The following is a 12,857-nucleotide window of genomic DNA, read 5'->3' as shown; positions in this document are numbered from 1 at the left end:
ATCAGCTGAGAATCCCGCCTACACTGAAGGGGTACTATCCCCAGTGGAAAACGAAAAGAGAAAAGTACTGGTACCAAAAAAAGTGAGTCGAGTTGAGCAGAGCTGTACCCTATAGTGGAAACTTATCACTTATCTCATCCTCATGCTGTTGTCAGAAATAATATTACAACCCCACAGCATTGTTCACCAGGCAAACACTGACCAGTAGCTGACTGTATTTTACCCCACTTTTTATTGAGTAGGCTGCCTTGTTAATTTCCCTGCTCTTCAAAATTGACAGAGTTATGGATTTCTGTTTTCAATAGGTCAGGTCAGATGCCCTTTGACATGATAAGCAATCGCTGCTTTGTTGTGGCCGATCGATAGCGGCCCCATCACTTAGCCTCTGCTAAGATAACAAGCATCTCAAAGACTGCCTCTTACTTAGCTCATCCTCAGGGAGTCCCAGTGTTGAATTTGTTCCAATCAGGGTCAGACATCGCTGTCAGTAAGACACATCAATGCTGACTACAGTGTGTGACGTGTACATTAGCCTAGGTGACACACCCAAGTCATTATTTGTTTTAGTTTAGTTTTGTTGCTGAGATGCACTAAGCCATCATGTCGATCTGCTGTTTTTTTTTGTTGATGTAGTTTAAAAACAAAAAGTTTATCTTAATGAGTGGGTCAATAGTTGTAGTCCGTATGCATTGTGTATCTGTGAGTTGTATCATATACTGTATTGCGATGCAGCTGTGCTAATGCCCCGAGCATCAGTCATAGTAATGCTGGTTGACCTCAATTGGGGCACCATGGAAACAAGAGGGAGAAAAAGTGTGTGTGTGTGTGTGTGTGTGTGTGTGTGTGTGGGAATTTAAACATGAGGCCAGAGCAGATATTTTACTGTGTATTGCCTAGGGCCAGGACACAGAACGTAATGCAGGTTATTATAACAGCTCAGTGTCACAGTCAAATGGTTTTAATGAAAGTGTGCCATAAATACTTAAATCCCCTGTAAATGTTTCCCCTGTCAATCATTTAAAAGGGGGACAAGATCAAGAAAAGAAAGCAGAACCCTGAGTTGGCTTGTGATCTATGTTTTTTTTTTTAAGAGTAGGCTTCTTAGGATCCTGCACTATCCTCCACATCATAAAGCAAAGCAAGCAAGCAATACTTGTGTGTTTTTGAAATGACTGTGTTAGTGTTGCAGAAAAATTACTTCATAAACTGCTGTGTGATTATAGAGCCTATACTCTTGAGAAGAAAGAGGACCATAGGTGTTAATAAAGAGTGGGGAAGCAGAACACATTGTGAATATATATGTCCACATGGACAATGGCCATCGAGTTTATTATCAGACATTTGAGTGTTTTATTACAATTTCAACGAACAAGTCTTCATAGGAACACTGAGTTGAGATTGTTACATATTACTGTGGATATAATAACTTATACGGTAATACTTTACTATGTAACACCAATTATGGAACATTCATTTGTATTTCAGAGTATCTCTTTTTTTAAGGAACTCTGTATTCAGTGATAAGCTGTTTGATTTAAAGCGTAGAGGCAGAGTAATTGGTATTGGCATCAATATTGTTTTGTTTTGCACCTGCCATTTTCATTGTGTGTGTAGTATTTGAAACAAAAAATCGGCTGGCCATTTTTATTCTCAAGTATTTACACTGCGGTGACAATTTTGATGAACAGATGCTCTGTTAAGCAAATATACAGAATATGGTATAATTATGTGGTTTAGCAGTGACGTGTATGATTGGTCTTATGTAAATTGGCAACAACCAGGGACTAAGCTGTGACAGCGGCGTCCCATGAGCGGGTCAAACGTGGATTGAACATGGGATCATATATCCCGTGTTTTTGCTTCAGCTCCCATGGCTATCGCCAGCTGGTAATGGACCATCCTCTTAAGTGTGTTAGAGTGGGCCATTAAATCACAAAGTAGTCCTTCTAGGCAACAGTCTCAGGTAGAAGCTTTTTATTGTAAGGGGTCTATTTGTTTTTCCCCTGAAGAACTCTTCAGACTGCTGTTTGCAGCATGATGGTGGAGTAGGACCTATTTTTTTGTCCTTATTGTGAAAGCCTCTTTACATGGTCCAGGATGAAATCACTTGGATACCTGTTGAAGCTAAATGAGGGGATGTTATTAACACTGATAACATCACTTCAGACTCCTGTGCTGCTAGGTAGAGGCATATTTCTGAAGATGGTTTTCACACAGTTTTTACAAGAAAGCCATAATTAAATATAGTACAAAGAGGCACTCTACCTCTAAACACCCCGCTTTCTATCCCATCATAACTCCTTCTTCTGATTTCCCTCTATATGCTATAATATACTGTCATCATCTTTATGTCTCTCCTTTTCTGTTATGTTATAACTCTAGCGCTATAGAAATAGCAGCAGGGCATCAAGGCTGTGTCACTTGCACTCACAATTGGTTGCTTGTAATCGTAATGTGATTTATATTTCAGTCCAAACATAAATTAATTGGCTAAACTTTAAAATGGTTCTGTGTGGCTGTTACTCAAGCGTTTACACATCTCTCTTCTTTCATGAGTCAGCTCTGTCCTCCCATAATTTAATTTCTACTAATGGTGTTCGTGTCTGTGTTTTACTTTGTGCTTCTGAGGACAGGGATAATAGATTTCATTTAATTTATTATACAGGAAAAGTTTTAAAAGTAACATTAAGTTACAGTTTAAACGGACCTGACTCAGTTATGGTTTCCAGCAGGTTCCTGTTCTGCAGCAACATAGAACACAGTTACGGCACATGAAGACAGAAACCCTTATACAGGACATTAGCATGGGCTAGACAGATACACACAACTAAAAACAACAATGCATATTAGAATAAATTACCTGAATACACAAAGGTCATATAGAGATAGGGCTGGGCGATATTACTTGTAAATAAATAATCTTGATATTTTCTCTAAAATAACATAACACATATAGGTATATGACTTTTAAAAGGGCTTTCATTTTGAAATTCCACATCAGAATGTCCTCATTTTGTCTGAGTGTAGTCTATATCAGTGACGTTCCACTTCCAGGATTGCTCCGGTGCCGCTGGAAATTCCGCAGGATGTCCCTCTTTTCGGCCGGATGGTCGTTACCTTCCGCTTTCTTTGTGTTGGCTTTCTAAACTCTGGTCGATTTATGAGGACTATGGTAAACTGTAGGGATGAGCGAGTACAGCATTATCTGTATCTGTATCTGTAACTGTTAACCATATGAATTATCTGTATCTGTATCTGTACTCGGACTGGGCGGGGCCTAACCCGGAAGTGGGTCGTTTGTCTTGAAATGGGCGGGGCTTTAACCAGTATGTTATTTTAAGCATGCAATTGATATGGGTTGATCAGAAATTGTTATATTTATTGCTGATTAGAAAACTATTTACATGACAGCATCAGCATTGAGCTTCAGATCAATGGTTTTGATCATGATAACAAACAAACTATATACAGAACAAGAACAATGAATACAACACATGCGGTTGCAATTATGAAGTAAGATGTAATGAACAAGTTTTCATACTCAACATAACTCTTTTTTTAACTTTTAATTTTTTTATGATCAGTGTGATTTTTTTTTTTTTTTTTGGTTCTTTTTTTTATTTTTTATTTCCATACCAGGTATGTGTGTGTGTGTGTGTGTGTGTGAGTGTGTGTGAGTGAGTAAGAGAGAGACAGAGAGAGAGAAAGAGAGAGAGGGGGGCGGGGGGGGACTGTGTTACAGATCAAATAGTCCAACGCTGTTTTTCAGATCTGTTTAGAGCCAGCTGACGGTTTAAAAAAGAAAAAAAATCTCTGACAGGCAGAGACACAACGCGAGTCGCATTCTACCAAGCACCACGTCTGAACAAACCCCACGTTTACCAGAACTCTACTGGTTAATAAGTAAGTACTACAAACCGAAGTAAAAAACAAACCTGAAGCTGAAAAAAACCTAAACGTTAACGGAAAAGACCCGCGAACCTGAGTGACTGAGGGAGAGACAGAGAGAGAGACAGAGAGAGAGAGAGAGAGACAGAGAGAGAGAGAGAGAGAGTTGTTCTGTGTGAGTGAGCAGAGCACAGATATTGACTCGTATTACTCGTATAATACTCGTACTCGGCAAAAGTGCTTTATCCGTACCGGATACTCGTTTCAGCCGAGTATCCGGCTCAACTCTAGTAAACTGCTCCTCAGATCTCTGCAGGGTAAATCGACTAAAAGAACTTTTGAACGTACACATGTTGCACCAAAACAAGTTCCTTACTGAGGCTATTTTGCAGCGGCACGGTGGCTCCCATCCCAGAATGCTGTGTGGACTAGCCAGACCCTCTGCAGCGCTGTGGAGGAAGGTCTGGCAATGCAAGACTAGTCTGAGTGATACTCTTGAGTTGGTGTATTGTCATTTTGATGTCAGATGGTCTTTGGAAACATATTCTTTATTATTAAGTTTGACTAATGATTCACACAGTTAAAATCTTTTTTTCTGAAATATAGTTAGCAGGCAAGTTTTATTTATTTATGTATGTATTTGTATTTATTAATTTATTTGTTTGTTTTTATTCATGACTGACTGACTGACTTGCGCAAGGAATATCTCGATATAACGATATGGTCATCTGCCATATCGCACATAAAATTATATTTAGATATATACGATATCGCCTGCCCCTATATAAAGGTCAAATAAGTACTGCTGTCTGCTCTTGTAGTGTAACAATATATAGGAAGCATACTGGTTTTGTAGTTCTAGTGAGATGAACTGAACAGAAAGGCAGCCATGGAACTGTGTGGGTTCAAATTGGTCTGTGTTTCTGGTTAAACTGTCACGGTGGTGGTTCACTCAGAGTCGAGCAGGGAGAGATGGAGCACATGCTCACTCATTCACCACATGCACACACACACACACACACACACACACACACACACACACACACACACACACACACACACATTGTGCCTTAAAACCTTTAGTCTCAGCTTTAGGGCAATAACAAGTGCAGTCATGCGGAAAGGAAGAGACGCGGTTGCAGAAAGATATATGACATACACACACAAATACATGCACACATAGGAAATGACAGAAGAGATGTGAAAGAGCCACACTTAGCCAGCCAATCACATGCATCACCACACCTGGACATACAGGCACACAATACAAGTATAGGATGGTAAAATGCAGGACAGCCTTCTCTTCTTTCTCTTCTCTTCCTCCTCCTCTAATTATCTCTATTGCAAACATTCTTTCACCAGTAGGTTTTTGTTTTTGTCAAATTTTATTACCTGCATGTTCCAGCTTGGGAGCGTTGCCGGGTTCGCATTGGCAAGCTTTGGCAAGCTTGGCTTGCGCGTCCCGGTGCAAACGTGTGCATGTGTGACAGAGGGAGAGAGGGAGAGAGATAGAGGCAGAGAGCAGGGGGAGGGGTGGCATTCTGTGGCTCAGTCACATTGGTGTCCACGAGAGGCAGGCAGTCAGGCGCACAGAGACCAGAGAGGCCGTCTATCAATTCAGCAGAGTCAAGCTGTGGAGATGCTATCCCACTTCTGAGTGACACTGGGTTATATAGGTTAGTGCCTCGGCTGGTGAGGGAGGCTTTTTTTGATACTGGTTTAAGGTTGGAGCATCCAGAGATTACAGCCAGAAAGTTGTGTTTCATCTCCTGTTGGCCTGTTGTGTATTGTTGACACTTTTTAAAGCAGTCATGGCCTGCTGGCTCAGTGGAGTACAGTAGTTCATTGGGACACTTACTTACTGGTCTAGAGCCATCATCGATGTTTTTAATTTCACCTGTACTTTTTCCTGCTATGACGATTTAAAATGTCTAATGAAAAAGGTAGATTGTGGCTTTGTCCCTAACAAAGTAAATATAATAATAATGTTAATAATACCATTCATTAATTATTAACTTCTAACACTACTTCATTTGCATGCACAAGCTTTAGTTAGTTGAAGCATGACTGACAGAGTCCATGTGAACTCATTACTATTCTGCCATGCACACACACACACTCACTCACTCACTCAGAAAATCACTTGCTTATACAGTCAGCAGTCAGAAGCAGCAAAGCACCCCTTTTGAAGCAATCAAAGCCAACTGACTGAGTGCTAAAACCCTCTTTCACTGGAGACATGTTTGACACAGTAGGAAAAGCACAGCAAAAAAGTTGTGAAAATAATCAAATGAATGATGACTGAATTCCATTTAGCTGCTTCAGTTTCAGGGTCCTGGTTGGACCGGCCGGCTCACTGTCACACTGTCGTGGCTTACTGGGACACTTGGATAAAACACACCTGAGCTTTTCCTACTATGAGAAGTCAAAATGTCTGCTGTGAAAACAAAAGGCCTATTATGTGCTTTTAAGTCTAATGCATGTGCAGCAGTGAGATATATATAAGTAAATTCATCCAACCAAAATCAAAAACTATTGCCTGTCATAAACAATAATATTTGATCTGTTAAGAAGTGAAAGAACAACGCAACGTAAACACATAAAACTTGTGTCTGGCCAAATATTTGATCTCTTCACCGGTATTTGTATCCTAATTTATTTATTCACAAAAGTAAGATTGTTGTAAACATATCTCTATAAATTCCACCATGTGGGCGGCTGAGTGTGATATTGGTTATGAAGATAACAGAGAGGGAATTCATTTGCCCCACTCTTGTACTGTCTAAAGCCCTCTCTCCTCCCCTCTTTCTGTCTCGTTCCACTCTTTCATTTGCTCATTTTGTGTTCTGTCTCTCCTGCCCTCCCGAGCCTCGTCGCCATTACTATGCTGAGTGTTATACGTCTATAATTATTCATCTATTTCAGGCCTTCCTGGTGAAAAACAGTCCTCCATCCTTTTACTGCTACATCCTGTTTCTAATGTGCTTTTGTTAGTCTAACCCTTGGTGAAACACATTTCAGCCAAGATAAAATTAGGCTTGTAAAGCCTGCAAAAGAGTAAGAGCATGTAGTTTACTCCCGCTCCAGCAAACATAGCAGATTTAAACTTTGCAGAGCTGTTGTTCCATGTTAGTTTAAATTTAAATTTAAAATCAAAGTCTTGAGACCAACTTCAGTAAAAGGGTGTCTGAGCTTTTTACAGTCCAAATGTATGCATGTTCATGTATGCTTAACCCTTTACACTTTACATTTCACCCGAAGTGGTGGCCAGACCCAACGACAGACTGCCATCACAGCATGGCTAAAAATGCATTAAATCACACACACACACACACACACACACACACACACACACACACACACACACACACACACACACACACAGTACATAGGGCTTTAAAAAGGGCTTGGTGCTCTGTAGCTGACGTTACTGTTTCCTGCGGTTCCTCTAGCTGACAGGCCCCTACTTGTGTTTGACACTGTTATTACATAATGTTGGACTGCTGTGTCCACCCTTTGGTGTTCATCTTTGTCACAGAGAGCACTAATAATGCTGAGTAATGGAGCCTCTCCGTCTCAGAGCGACTAACAGAAATCCCTGTCTCTCTCCACTTTCTTCCTCTCTCTCAGATGCTGCTGCTAGGAAAGCCTTCATCACAGAGGTGAGCTACCGTCTGTCCCTGTGATCATCCACTCTGCAACGCTTCTCTTTTTAGTTCCTTTTTGATCCTTCACATCAACAACATGTAGTTATTTGGTTTTAGATGCTAGTGAAAGCACTAACCCACAATCTGAGGATCTTAGGCAATTAATATTTGCTGTACATAATTTTCCTCGCTTGGTGCATGAAGACTAGCACAAAAGTCAGTACAGACTACAAAGTACCGGAAAGTGTTTAAATATTGCTTTGGTATTCTTTGTCTTTGCAATACAATTTGCCTCACATTATCTTAATCTTCCTAATTTAGTATATCCCATCCATCTGGCACACACAGCTACTGTACTGTACGTTAAGGCAAACATTCAAAGTATAACATAATTTGTTCCATTTGAGTCTGCTGAAGCCATTTCATTTCTGCTTAAATGCCAATGTAAACCAAAAAGCTTAATGAACATTACATACAACGACACCAGAAATATTTACGTCGGCTGTACAGCTTTGATATCTGAAATATCCACTGCACTTGTTTGCATTTGGCTTCAAAATGAACACCTGGTCTGCTCCGTGAAAGTCAGTTCATAACATTAAAGCTTAAAATCGCTCTCTCATGCATTATTACTGTGACACTCTCCAGTCTCTAGTATTTGAATAATCAATGTTGATGAACAGGTGCAAATCCTCCTGTCCCCATTATACAAGTCTCTCACTCTCTTCTTCTCGCCAGATGCCCTCATCCTCAGGCCAGCCTGGTCAGGGAAAGAAGATTGGCCACAGAGGGGTGGATGCATCAGGGGAAACTACCTACAAGAAGGTACTTTAGACAGCACATGCCTGTACCATCATGTGTTCTCTGGTTTGCACCAAAAAAAAAAAAAAAAAACACAGAGTGAAAAACGGCTTTTACCTGGCTGCTATCAGACTACTAAACTCAACTAAACACCACTAAACTGTGCTTTACTATGCAAATTGCAATACTATTTATTTATTTACAAGTGCAATAGTCGTACGGACAAATATTCTGCTGGAAATGGTTTATTCTGTTTTTGATATATGTTCCTGGAGCTCTATTTATTACCCTGTTTTTATCTGTGTTATTATAGCCATACTATATATAATATTATGAGCCATACTCATAATTTTCTTCATGCTTTACATTTCTGTGTTTTGCTGAATGACAATAAAAGGAATGTTGAATCTTGAATTTATTTTGCATTTTAAAGTGTTAAATATGTATTTTTTCTATTTGAAATGATCTGCTCCAACTATGAATAGGACTGTTCATTGACTGTGAGGGTTCATGAAAGGGCAATTATTTCACTCTACACATCTCTCTCTCTGCCTTGCTCTCCACAGACCACATCCTCAGCCTTGAAAGGTGCCATCCAGCTGGGCATCGGTTACACAGTGGGCAACCTGAGCTCCAAGCCTGAGAGAGATGTGTTGATGCAGGACTTCTACGTGGTGGAGAGCATCTTTTTCCCCAGGTCTCTTCAGCAGCCAGACACAGAAAAAAGCATACTGTATACACACTATGCACTATGTTTCCAGTGCACATATGAATAATACAATATTAATGCATGTTGCTGATATGTTGTTCTTAACCTACCTGTTGGCAGGGTTCAAAATTAGCACCATTTACCAGCCAAAAGCTGGTAACATATGCAAGTGGCTGGTAGATTTGCTTCACTCACCAGCCACAAAAACAATAGTAATCCATTGGGTAGCTGGTCAAATTTGAACATTCACTAGCCATTTGGCTGGTGGACAAAAACAATCATTTCGAACTCTGCCTGTTGGATATTTATGTGAGAAAAATATGAATTTGATTACTCTCTTCTTATCTTCTGTGCTCTAATATTTCTTTTTGTACTTTAGTGAAGGCAGCAACCTCACTCCAGCCCACCATTTCCCGGACTTCCGCTTTAAAACATACGCTCCCGTGGCCTTCCGCTACTTCAGAGAACTGTTTGGCATCAGGCCAGATGACTACCTGGTAAGATCTGACTGTGTGTGTCCCTCAATTAATTAAAGTGAATTATTACCACATGGTTAGGACTATATCGTACAAAATGAAAGAAAAGGTTGCATTGAGCTGGCGAGCTATGGTGGATATTGAACTACTAACCTCAGTAGTAACTTTGTATCAGCTCAAATCAGAGGATAGACTAGAACAGGATGCAAGAGAGCGCAATGGAGAGGGATATAGGTAGAAAGGGAAGGGAGGCCAGACCAGGAAAAGACAATGAAACACACAGAGTGAATTAACAGAAAGCGGTGTTGACAGAATTTTTATTTTTTGTTAATTTAGTTTGTATTGAACTTTCAGTACATTATAACAACTGAACACAGTCACCTCAATTTGTGAGTAATATATGGAAAAACAAAAACATAGAAATAAAAAAATAACAAACAAAAACAAAACAAAAAAGGGAAACAGGTCCTGTGAGGAAAGGTGATGATAGCCACAAAAATAGAAATAAAATGTATATATTTCATGTTGCTGAGTCCAAGCTGTGAACCAAGTAAAATGTCCACTTCTGCCATCTTTTGGTATATAAATCTTCTCTATTGACAGACATTTTTAAGAAGGATTAAATAAAGATGAGAACTGCAGGAGAGAGCTGAGAGGGGAAGAATGAGAATGAGAAGCCATGAAACCCAAGAGCCCAAGAGAGAGCAGAGCGGAGGAGAGAGGATGGTTGAAGAGAGGGGAGGAAGCTCTGCAGCTTGTCACCCTTCATCAGCGTGGAGGACCTGCAGGCTGCATGATTCACCGCTCTGCCCTGAGCAGCAGTCTAGCAGAATATACATGTACATATTGTACACTGCTTAGTCAGTGTTTCTGCGTGTTCCATGCGCGCGTGTCTTTAATGCATGGGCTCTCCAACCACGTGGAAACATCCTGCCTCGTTTCTGCCATCTCTCTCAGCCGGCCTGTGTTCACTCACCACCATATGGCCACATCTGGGAACTCGCATGTTATCACCAACTTGCCAGCAGGCTCATTTTTAAGATTTTAAATCTAGGTACACTGATGTTACATGTATATAGGTAGGACAAAACGGAATCTCTTTCTTCTTTCTCCCTTTAATCTGGCTTACATCCATTTAAATTTACTCGCTTATTAAGTGTTTAGCCACTTGTACTACCATTAGAAATACACAATCTTAGGGGGGGGGACAGGGTGCTCTAATTGGTCTAATTAGAGAACATCCTTAATTAGAGGACTCAGGTTCTCTGTGCCGTGTTTTTTTTTGAATCTCTTTGATTTTTGAATCTCTCTCTACCTGATTCTTAATCTAGACCCCTTGTGGAGGTAAAACGTTTAAAAATAATAGCCCAATGCGGTCAATTAAGTATCACATTACATCATGGTAGTAGAGTAGCTAACGTTCCAGAAGATTAGTCCACCTCTAAAAGAGTTTTTCATCAAAGTTTTAATGAGGGCTTTGGGAGGAGCATCTGGGCACTAGAATGTACTCATTTATTCATTTATGTGTAACATGTTTAACATGCACTTTGTGTGTAAACAGGTTTTGAGTAGGAAACAAAAAATACTACTGCTGAACACACAGAGTAACAAGATTCAATTTTGGCCCTGTAAGAGCTGTCATCTAAACAACAAATGGCGGTACCTGCTCGACTCAGCTCGGCTCTGCTCGACTTGGCTGCGGTGCCCCGTCCTCCATTTTCCATTGCAGATTTCAGTACTGCCTCATGCGTGAGGCGAGCGTGGCTGGTCGTCATATCGACGTCGCAGGAAACTGCCGCGACCTAATGCGACACACTCACAGAACGTCGAATGTGTGTTGTTTTTGACTCTGGGCATGTGGCTGTTGCCACAGCCAGAAGACAAATTGTGTTTCAAAAGAAGCTGGAGGCAGCAAAAAACCCCACATCTGGCTAAACTATTTAAAAATGGCGATGTGAGGTAGTAAACAATGGTAAAATAGCAGATGATTAGTGACGATTCTCTCTGACCAATCAGTAGTCTGCGGGTTGGCACGTCACTTTTTGGTATCGCCTCAGCTCGCTTGGAACCTCGACAGAGGTGATACTAAAAAAAGTACCTGTTAGCCGGTACCAAGGACTTTTTTTCATAATGGAAAACCAAAAAAAGGCGAGTAGAGTAGAGTCGAGTCGAGCAGGTACCATATCATGGAAAAATGCCTAAAGAGACACATTTGAAACTATATATGCTTTAACTGCAAGTATAACTTGTATTAAAAAATTCTAGATAATCAGCCTCATCTCACCATCTACATTCAGCAAATGGAGCTGGCCCAGGTGTTATCATGTGACCTAAGGGTGGGACGTTGGTCAGTGATAACTTTGGCTCCTTCCCAGTCGATGCTGATGCTGTCTGTTTCCAGTGTTTAGTCACTCTCTTGTCCAGGGTCCTGGCAATTTCACCGCTGTCCTGTTTCTCACAGCTGTCGCGTCAAATGTCATACACTATTCAGGGCGTATCAGAAGAGATTTCAAGGTGTTAACATAATGGGCCGCAACTAAATATTTTTATTAAATCATTGCAGAATCTGCCAATTACATTTTCATTATTTGTTGTGTCTAAAAAGGTCAAAAATAGTGGCAAATATCTATTTAATTTCCACAGCCCAAGGTGATGTAATAAAGTCATTTGTTTTATTTGACCTACAGTCTAAAACCCAAAGATGTTCAGTTTAGTATCATGTATTTCAAAGGAGAGCTTTAAATGCTCACATAGGGGAGGCTGGGACCAGTGATTGTTTCACATTTTTATATTTGCATTTTTATTGAATTGTTAATCAACTGGTCAATTATTTGACTAATTGCAGGTGCAGCTCTAGAGATATGGGATGATTATGTGATTTAGCTCATATTTGCACTAGCAGTCATGATTGAGTGTTTAAGGGACAAAGCATTGGTTAAACATGCTGCTGCAGTAGTTAAATAATCTGTTTAGCACTCCTTATTGGGACATTTCCAATCGACCACCACTGGACTTTGGTCCTAACAGATACAATTGTGAACATATGCATCCCTTACATTTCCCAACCCAACTTTATCACCTTTAAGGTTGTTTAATCACATCTACAGAAAGACTTTCCTGTCTGTTATATTTGCTGTCCCGGGCTGAAGATAATGAGCACATCCTTTTAACTGCCACTGTGTGTACGTTACCATTTCCCAGTCAGCCATACCGTTTTCACATTTTTCCTTTAACATTGTTTAGCTGTGTTTGGATGTGGTAAAAAAGGTATGAACTTAACTGTCAGGTTTGAAAAGTGAGCCATTAGCAGAAGGCAGGCGGAGACAGCTTCATCTT

The 12,857-nt window shown here is 40.4% G+C and overlaps 1 protein-coding gene across 7 annotated transcripts in view; it reads left to right on the top strand.

Moving 5' to 3' along the window:
- Positions 1-12,857, top strand: part of pip5k1ca (phosphatidylinositol-4-phosphate 5-kinase, type I, gamma a) — a 54,643-nt gene that overhangs the window by 18,382 nt on the left and 23,404 nt on the right. For all 7 annotated transcript variants that reach the window (XM_036006968.1, XM_036006970.1, XM_031318343.2 and 4 more), the window contains exons 2-5: positions 7,519-7,550; positions 8,274-8,360; positions 8,903-9,033; positions 9,425-9,542. In XM_036006968.1, coding sequence (XP_035862861.1) covers positions 7,519-7,550; positions 8,274-8,360; positions 8,903-9,033; positions 9,425-9,542 — 368 coding nt within the window. The remainder of the gene's footprint in view (positions 1-7,518; positions 7,551-8,273; positions 8,361-8,902; positions 9,034-9,424; positions 9,543-12,857) is intronic.

Source organism: Sander lucioperca, chromosome 11 (genome assembly GCF_008315115.2).
Source record: "Sander lucioperca isolate FBNREF2018 chromosome 11, SLUC_FBN_1.2, whole genome shotgun sequence".
NCBI classification, from domain to species: domain Eukaryota; kingdom Metazoa; phylum Chordata; class Actinopteri; order Perciformes; family Percidae; genus Sander; species Sander lucioperca.
The sequence above is the reverse complement of the archived record's forward strand: the minus strand, read 5'-3'. Positions and strand labels throughout refer to the sequence as shown.